Raw genomic sequence first — 9,845 nt, forward strand, 5'->3', positions numbered from 1 at the left:
ATGAAGAACCCGGTGCCGCAGGCGGCCTCGCTGCTGCTGGAGAAGCTGCTGCTCCTCGTCCACGTCCGTCCCCTGTCCGCGGGCTCCGGGGGGGAACCGCCGCCGGCCCCCGGCTACTACGACACCAGCTGCTTCAAGCGGGGCGACCTGCTGGAGGTGCCCCGCACACTCTTCATCCACTTCGGCATCTACCTGGGCGAGAACCGCGTCGCCCACCTGATGCCCGACATCCTGCCCGCCCTCACCGGCGACCGCCGGCAGATCCAGCAAGTGGTGACCAACAAGAGGCTCATCCTGGGCGTCATCACCAAAATGGCCAGCATCCGGGTGGACACGGTGGAGGACTTCGCCTACGGCGGCAGCATCCTGGTCAACCACATGGACCGGCTCTTCGAGGACCAGGTGCTGGGCAGCGAGGAGGCGGCCCGCCGGGCGGAGAAGCTGGTGGGCGCCACGGCCTACAGCCTGCTGTGGAACAACTGCGAGCACTTCGTCACCTACTGCCGATACGGAGCCCCCGTCAGCTTCCAGACCGACAAGGTACGGCCCGGCCGCCGGGCAGCCCCGCGGGGAGCCGCTGCCGGGAGAGGCGGCGGGGCAGGGGGCGGCTCTGCCCTTCCCGGGCGCTCCGCCGCCCCCCCAGAACTAGGTCAGCCGCCGCCACGGGCCCCGGGAGCCGCCGCCCCGTCGGTACCGCCCGCCGGGCACGGCCGGAGCTGGCGGGCACGGCCGCCGGTGCGGGGCCGCAGGGAAGGGCGGGCGGCCCGGCCTCCGCTGGCTTCGAGAGGCGAGGCGAGCGGGGCGGAATTCCTAAGGCAATTAATTAATATGCTCTTAAAACGCTCAGAAGTTACTCGCTCCCGCCGGAGCCGCGGGGCGGGAGGTGGGGTGTTGAGTCGGTGCCCGACTCGCTCTTCGCTCCAGAGAGCCCGTCTGAGAGCTGGGGCAGCAGCCGCTGGTCTGTCAGGGAGAGAGCCGGCATCTAAAGCTTTCCTCTTTAATCCTGATCTGTTCCTTTTTTCTTTCCCCCCCCCCCCAGTTCTGTGAGACTGTGAAGATGATCATTCGGGACCAGAGGAGTGTTCTCGCTTCGGTGCTTGTGGGATTAGCATCAATAGTCTGCCTAGGTTTGGCACCCTCCACCACGCTCCCGACTATCTTCATCCCCTTCTTTCTGTGGATGGCCGGCTAACGGCCTTCCCGGAGGCGCGTGGCCAGCGTCTGTACATAGGATGTACACTACTGTATTTATGAAAGCACAGATTATTCATCAGCGTCTCGTAAAGTTTCTTAACCTTGTGTGCCGTTTTTAAATACAACTTTGTCTAGAATACAGTGCACAAGGCATAGCTTACTGTGTAAGCCAAATAATAGATTTCCTGAAAATCTCAGTTGGTACATTTTAACACACCTTTAAATCATAAAAAAAGTAGGGTTGCGATGCAGTTCTGCTCCTTGCCTTTAGCCATAAGTGACTCTGGTTATATTCTCCATGGTCTTCAACTTCTTAACTGCATACCTGGGCGCCGTAACTATTAATAAAAATGGACGATGGAGTTCCACAAAGTGCTGGATATTGAGGACAAACTACTTACCTCTCACTTTGACAGATTTAGTGTATATTCAGAAGTTACTGTCTCCATTCCTAAAATACTCTTTAGTGGAGATACAAGTAAGTAAACTGACTCTTTTTGACAGCAAAGAAGAAAAACCAGCTCTAGGCTGGGTGCTGCAGGAGCACATCTGGCTGGATTGGCTACAGTCATTTCCCTTCTGGGAAATGGTGACAGATCTCTCATTCGTATTAATTGTGTCAACGCTTGCTATCATATTGAACAACTTTTTAATTGGGTTAGTGGTAAGGAAAGACAGCAATTCCTCAGCATTTTCCTTGCTACTGACAGTGGTTGGTATAGCTAATATAAGCGGCTACAGAGGGTTTCAGGGGGTACAGGAAGAAACTAGCTTGCTTTATAACAACTAGCGACATACAAATGTTGGAAATTTCCAGCGTTACAGGGCACATGGTGGGGAGGAGTAGGACAGATGCCAGTTTAGTTCCTACCTTTCCTCAGCGATGGGACCCCTGTGGGATTGTTGGAGCAGTTTCTGTGGTGGCTATATTGTCATTTTGGATATTGCCTTAAGACAAGATGCCTCTCAGTGGAAGATAACGTGTCTTTCTATACTCGTCTCTTGCAAATAAGTATTCACTTGCAAGCCAACAGTTGGTGCTAAAAAAGTGTCGTCTTCAATGTTGAAGCCTTTCTGTTTATCGAGAATGTGTAAAGTTGGATTTGAAATCAAGTGCATCTAGCCAATTGTTTGAGTGCTAAAAACCTTTGCTTTTTTTTTTTTTTTCCTTACCAATGTCTTGATGTATGCAGAGAAATCGCTCGGCTCCTGGAATGCCTTGCATGTGATACACGCACTTACATATTCACACGCAACGCTTGCCTTCCTTTCTAGTCAAAGGCAAATACGATGAGGTGGTTTCACCAGGGACTGAAACTCAGATTTGCTTCTTTCTGTGAGTGGTATTCAGTATCCTGTCATCAGTTCCGCTACTGAAGCGGCCACTTTCCCCATTTTTTAGAGAGACTCATTTTAACTGTGCTGTAAACCCCCTTCTCCTTCCCCTAGACCTTACAGCTGCTTGAAGACTGGATTCTTGAACTGTGAGTCTACTTGGCTGCTCTCTAATCATCTTTCTTCTGGCTGCTCCACTATAACCGACGAAGAATGTAAAGACTGGGGTGAAATTCCAGGCTCGTAGGAAACAGCAGCACGGCGGCTGCTGCTGCCATCAGCCGAGAGGGGATTTCAGCCCAGCTTTCAGTACACGTTCAGTCTGCAGCCCAGCTCCAAGCAGCTGGATATCAATTCCTTTTGGATCCTTGTAAACAACTTCTGTTCTGCTTTCAAAGATGGAAATGCTCAGTGTAACTGTTTCTGGTAAACTTTCAAAATTAAGGTGTTTTTTAATTAACATGAATTGCGTTTTCATAGTGTATGCGTTAATAATATTTACATAAATTCCAGTGTGGTTTTTTTTTACTTGCTGTGCATAAGGTATGAACTGTAGTCATTACTGTAATTATATAAAGAGAATTTATTCATTTAAAAATGTCTACCGGCCTCTTGAAATTGAGCATAATGCTATAGCATTTCTCTAACACATCCCAGTAGGGCACTGAACAGTCCATTAACATGCAGTTACATGGTGTCTGATTACAGGTGGGCTTTTCTTTTCCCCTTTATTTACTTGGGATTTATAAGAATTCCAGTAATTCTTATGATTCGCTTATACAATAAATAATGGGGTCATGACCAGTAACCAAATCATAAGTGGGATTGTTGGAAGGCAGAGAAATATTCCTGCTCTGGCTTTAATATCAAAGGACCAATGCTCCCCCTTTGCTAACGCTGTTGAGCAAGAAGCCTCCAGATTAGACTGGGGACTAAACTGGGATTTTCACAGGTGTCTCTGAAAGAAATGAAAGCTGTTCCTTGCAGACGTCCAGCTGTATTAGTAAAGAATTCTCCTTCAACATGTAAAGTTTTAAGCTTACAAAATGGTCTAGAATGTCTTGCTCTATCCTTTCATCAAAGACAAGTCATAGTGTGGGCATAAGAAGAGAAATCCAGCTGCATGTTTAGGAGTTTTTCCTACCAACTACAATCCTAGCAGAGATCTGGAAATTTTGTTAGAGTCAGGCATGAGTCAAATCAGTCATACTCTGAGGGAAAAAACAAGACTAGCAGGCATGAATTCTCATGTTCAGCTCAGCGGGTGGTGGTTGTGCTCTGAAATATTTTGGTAAATGTCAGTGTCAACTTTTTTTCTGTAATTACTTGAGTAAAAATAAGCACTTGCCCTAGGTGGAGCATTGCGTTTCAGACTTGAGCTCAACTGTGATGCAGTTGAAATGAAGGAGCTAGTTATAATAAGAAAAACACAGAAAACTGTGGAGCAGTTCAGCTGTTCGGAAATGTGTGTGCTTAGAGGTGAAATTGTTCATCGGGAGCTGTAAGTGACGGTGATGGGGAGTGTAAATCTAGAACTGCAGCTCATTTTAGTGGTGGGGCTGTTTTGAAAAGCTGTGTGGTTAAACCAGAATATGTAATGGAGCAGTATAACCATCACCCCTGCGCCACTGGGAAAGGCAAGTAGCGAAGACATCAAGTTAAGAGGATAGATGTTTCACTTCAGGCTTTCCAAAGAAAACAAAAATAAAATGAGCATTCACAAGGTTCGAAATGTTTTTACAAAACCTGTGTTTAAAAGAAAAAAAAGAAGAAAGTTGCTAAATGAAGACATTAGAACAGTGAGCTTTCTGTTTATATTTATTTTAGCTTGGAACATAAATGATTACTCATTTTGTGGTGAACAGTCATCTGCTGCTTGATTTCACCTTTGGGTCCTCCTGTGCTGAAGGAGAATGCTACATATAAATACCATTGAGGCTTTTAATGAAAACAAAATCATAGCTATACTTGTTAAAGTCTGAGGGGGTGGGGAAGAGGGAATTAAACTTGTGTGTGACTTGACATCGTCCAGACAGGTTTTAGAAAGCAAGCTGCAGCAACAAGAAACATTAGAACTGTGATCTCTAGAAGTAATATGGTGTTGTATTATTTATTGCATGTTCTCACATTAAATAAAGCGTCACACACCACTGAATGATAAAGAACTGTGTTAGGCAGTCGTTAGTTAGCATCTCCTTTATCCACTGAAATTAAAAAAAAAAAAAAGTTCTCAGGTGACTCTAGGAGCCTTTTGCTCCTTATGCTTTGTAATAGCTTAGGACCCGATTCCCCTGAGCACTTAGCTGTCCTGAATGGGCTTGCTGATGGGAAATGAAGATACAAAACCTTAGTAGGTTTGAGGCTCTTTGCTGTAGTGCATTGCACTCTCCTGTAAGCCTTACAGAAACCTTTCAGATCTACTGTGTTGGTAAAAGAAATTATCTCCTCTGCTGTAGGAATAGATCATGGAAAGTATTTGGCAGCTATTTTTGCCATAATTTCTTAAAAATCAATTCTGTGTTGTATTTTGTGGCTTAGCTTCACTTCTGAAGTCAAGGAAACACATAAGATATGGTCCTGAGTGCTCAGACTGTAGGGGAAGGGGGGGAAAGGGGGTGATCTTTAGGAGGTTTAAATCAGAATTACGTTGATTGCAGTACCACAGTTCTGTCTGTGGCAAAACTGGTCATTTGTGTTTACTGTTTCTGTGCCTCATAGAGTAGAAAACTTTCTGTAAGATGTTCTTTAGCTTTTTAATATTTTTCCTGATTATTAGGGAATTTTATTTAGCCCTGTGACCTTGTTTCCATATCTGTGAATTGAAAAACAGTCCGTGGCTGCTCTGTGACAGTGTGATTTGGAGCAAATCAGCTGCATAGTCACCTACACCGAGGTGCTTGGTCTGAACAAGCAAGTGAAAGTGCAGGAGGCAGATAACATAGGTTTATTTTACTTTACAAGGGCAGGGCATGTTAAGTGTGCCGAAGGACCAGTCAGTGAATGCAGAGGTGAGTGCCTTTGAAGACTCAGATGCCGCTTAGTTGGGCACACTGGGCACAGTGATGTGTTTGCTCTCCTGTCCCCAGCTGGATGTTAGGGGGCTTGAGACGGGGTTGCATGTTAGGGCTGAGATGAAATGGATTAACTTGCCTTCCCTTAAATTAAGAGGTATGCCATTAATGCCACAGGCCGTTATCTAACCTAGTAAATAAAATGGGCTGGGGTCCATCTTCTTTGTCGCCTCAAGTTGCACCAGGGGATGTTCAGGATGGGTATTAGGAAAAATTTCTTCACCAAAAGGGTTATCAAGCATTGATACACACCTGTGAACCACACCTGTGGCTTTGAGTTAGAAGGAGAAAATGGATCTCTTGCCATTCTGTTGGAACAGGCTCTGTTTGGGCTCTGCATATTTGCCCCCTCCAAGGGTGGTGTTGCTTCTCATGGTCTATGGGCCCCAGTGAGGTTCCAAGTGGGAACTAGATCCCTAAATGCAGCCAGGAACTAGAAATGCTAAGGCTGGGACATTTCTGACTTGCCACAACACAAACTGCAGCCATTCAGAAAACTTTCAGGTAAAAAAAAAAATAAAGGAGAGACTATCAGGTTAGATCAAAGGTTTGCTGTTTGCTGCATTGTTGTTTTAGTGAAAGCAAACACTCTTAGTTAAAGCAGATACCCTCTGTACCTCTCTAACTATTGCCTTACAGTTTCTATTTTTTTAATTCTTTCCCATTTCTATAACTGGGACAATAACCACCTCTGTTTTCTGGCCAGCTCCAAGACTCGGTTGATATCTGCAGAAGGTTGTGGGTGCCTCGCATTGGACATACCAAATAAAAAAAATGCATGGTTCCTTAAGAAGGCAACTTCCCTGCCTGTGAAACCGGAGTTTTCTGTGAGGCTAAGGAGGTATACTATTTTATACAATTAAGAATGCACGCAAATGAAGGATTATGCTCTGCTAAACTTGCCAAGCCACCTTATCTTCTGCTTCTTGCATAGTCTTAGACCCAGCTCAGATTTGCACCTGTGTGCCTTGCAATTTTGCAGAAAGTACCTGCACATTTCCATTTAGTGCTGCACAGAAACACAGGGAGGGGTGGGTCTGCTACTGCCACACAGTAGGTAAGAAGTTAGTAATTAATTCTAGTCAAAAGTGAAGAAATGTGGGTGTGAAGATAATGAGAGCTCTCCTGCACCCCTGGTGGAAAGATTAGAGTTAGATATTAAACAGAGTTAACTTTTGCTATTTCTGTTTGCAGACAAGATTGTACATAGCTCCAAGTGAATGCCCAGGAGGAGGGAGGCCCCTGATTTCAACCACATTCATTTTGAGTCTGTCTAAATGACATGGCAGAGCACTGTGTAAGTAGCCTGGAGCCAGCGATGACTCAGTTGCCTCCAGAACCAGAAACAGCATAGCTGTGAAAAACGTAGAACGACATTTAGCCCAAGGGGATGGAGCTGTTTGGTTCAGCATCATGCTGTCACAGCTCTGTCGCTTTTGGAGCCTGAACAGGTAGTACCTCGTGATCCTGTCCTGTTTTGCAGCCATAGCCATACCAACTCACCTGAAGCAGGAGCTTTGAATCAGGCAGATATGCCCCACACTGTTTAAATCCCATCCCAAGCCATTTTATTCACGGGTTACTTTACAGAGGTTCCAGCTCTGCCGGTTCCTGAGGAGACCTTCCCAACGTTATCTAACTCTTCCTAAGCTTTGGAAGAGGAGCCTGAAGGCCTCAATCAGGGCTGAGAATCACCTCAGATCGGCAAGCGTGTAAGGCTGGCAATGCCTAAAGTATAAGTGAAGATGTAGCCCGTGATATCCACAGCCACATTGCCATGTCCCATTCCTCAATCCTTCCTCAAGCTCAGCATGTGCACAAAACTCAGCTCCTCTGGAAATCCAAACGTGCAATAAGCTAGGACGTGGCCTTGACAAATAGAGGCAGAAGTCACATCTCTTCCTCCAGCACATCAGCCATTTAGCACTGACGACTGGGTGGTAAAGACAGCTTTTTATTTTCCTTTAGTTATTACTCCCAATTTCTGACAGCAAGTAGGTTTGGTCACACTGTATGTAAGGAAGAACCCCTCTGTTGTACAAGTCGCTATTTTAGAATGACAATCCCATCACGTATTTACAGTCAGGGTGTGGACTGGGAATAATGCCCTTGCGAAAACTTGCCTGGAGAAAGCAGTAATTCTGCTTGGCCAGTGAACCGAAATTCCAGTGAGGAACGGAGTGTTTCTATTTCTGATGTCTTTGAACAATTCCAGTAACTCTAATACTATTAAAGCATTGAGAATTGCACAGGCAGTAGACCTGATGCATAGTCATGAAATGTGTTTCAAAATTATAATGAGGTTTTTATGACTTGCAAAGAGGTTTTTTACAAGCAAACTGAAAATATCCACCCAGACCAGTTATAGAAATTACTTTCCCTCAGTAACTTTCTAGTTTGCATTTTTCAGTTTGGGGAATGTTTGTGTTAACAGCTCCCTTAGAAACAGTACTCAATCCTGCAATTAATACAAATTTGTGCTTGCAAGAACAGTCTGTCCTTATGGGAAAGACACTGGATTTGTGACATAAATTGTGAGCTCACTGTATCACTGAGCAGGAAGGGAATATGGGATGTGAGCAAGACATCTGTTTATACAAAACCCATTTGATCCTAATAAATAAAAAAAAAAGAAACTACTTAACAAATTATCCCTTTACTAGCACTGAATATTTAAAAATTATCCCACTAGGACAGGTTCTCAGCAACTGAGTAAGTAGTACTCCAAGCTTCTTTATTGCAACAGCATCATTGAGTTATATTTCTTTGAGCTAAATTCAACAGGAGCTTTGTCAACTGTCATCATAGAGAGCAAGATTAAGTATTGCCCCCCATTCCCTGACCTCCCCAAAATCTTCTACCTGTGGAAATTTAATAATGATATTCATAAATGAACCCCCGATTACTATGAACTTTACAGTGAATTATGATTTGAAAAATCTTACAGGTAATAAACTATGCAGCGTTATTTTTTTGTAGTTCTTCAAATCTATTCAGACAGTTGCCTGCAGACAGGCTGCTTCTGCGCTGCCACCAGTGTTTCTACCTCTTTTTTTTTTTTTTTTTGCAGTCTAGGCAAAGGACTCTTCAGCTGGCTTCTGAGATCTTTTTCTGTGAACACAACTACTCCCGTTAAGCTTTAGGAAAACCGAACTCTCAATCCAGAGCCGCAGCAAGACAACCAGACACTGTTAACAATTACCTTTGAGAGCCTTGAGCTTATAGATGAGGGCCAACTTTTTCAACACTGTAGGAACAGAGGAATGAACTTGGAAATAGCCAAAGGTTTTTCACCTTCTTTACCTCATCTTCACCAGTGAGCACTTAGTGACTGGGCATGGCTACGGGCAGTCTTGAAATAGTCTCAAAAATTTCAGTAAGCAGCAATAACCAACTTCCAGCTTTAAAGTTTGCATTCGTTTCATCATGTTTAATACTCTTACCTTAAGTGTACCTGTCTTACTCCTTTTTCAGCTTATCTGTCTGGCCTCTGAAAGGTTCTATGGCAAGACTAATTATGACATATGAAAAAGCACTTTATTTTAAAGTGGCTGCCTGATGATTACATTAGCTGTCCCTCCCCTTCTTGTACTACAGGGAACAATGAATAATCATTTTGCGCTCATTTTTTCCACTTACAGTCTTATAACTCTCAGATATTCCTGCTGTGGATGTCAAATTTTTTTGTAGTTTCCATAAATTTGTGCTGCAAACGCAGCTCATTTGGCACCATCCTTCTACTACCATGGCTGCCCTCAGAAATTTATTACACATTACACTTCTCAGTCCAACATCACTGGAGTTTCTTTAGACTTGACTATACCCAGTCTTGTCACTTTGTTGCTTCGAGTTTACTCATCAGTCCTAAAATGCTTTTTATCGATCCCTCCATTTAGGACTAATGTGAGGATGTCTTTCCTCTAGGAAAGAATGGGCTTACTTTGGAAACTTCTCTATTAATTTTGTATTGCTAAAAAAAAACAATTTAAAAAAATGTTTTTGCTATGGTCTGATCTTTCTCAAAAGGGCCTTTATGTATCTTAATCATCTGTCAGTTCTCTCTCTGGCAAATCCCTGGCTTTTGATATATTTTAACAAGGCTTTTTTTTTTTAATTATTAGCTTGTATGTTAGTATGGTGATCCTCTGAATTTTTTTTAGCCTGGATCTTTGGGGCTTTCTACATAACTAGCTTATGCAGAGCGCTTGTGGTCCTTGTTTGGATACAAGAGCTGCTTTTTGGAGG

The 9,845-nt window shown here is 44.1% G+C and overlaps 1 protein-coding gene across 1 annotated transcript; it reads left to right on the forward strand.

Moving 5' to 3' along the window:
• Positions 1-1,192, forward strand: LRAT (lecithin retinol acyltransferase). The gene is made up of 2 exons (XM_074148159.1): positions 1-540; positions 1,040-1,192. The coding sequence occupies exons 1-2, from the start codon at positions 1-3 to the stop codon at positions 1,190-1,192; spliced, it is 693 nt and encodes a 230-aa protein (XP_074004260.1).
• The last annotated feature ends 8,653 nt before the right edge of the window (positions 1,193-9,845 follow it).

The sequence above is a fragment of the Numenius arquata genome, chromosome 5, assembly GCF_964106895.1.
Source record: "Numenius arquata chromosome 5, bNumArq3.hap1.1, whole genome shotgun sequence".
In the NCBI taxonomy this organism is placed as follows: domain Eukaryota; kingdom Metazoa; phylum Chordata; class Aves; order Charadriiformes; family Scolopacidae; genus Numenius; species Numenius arquata.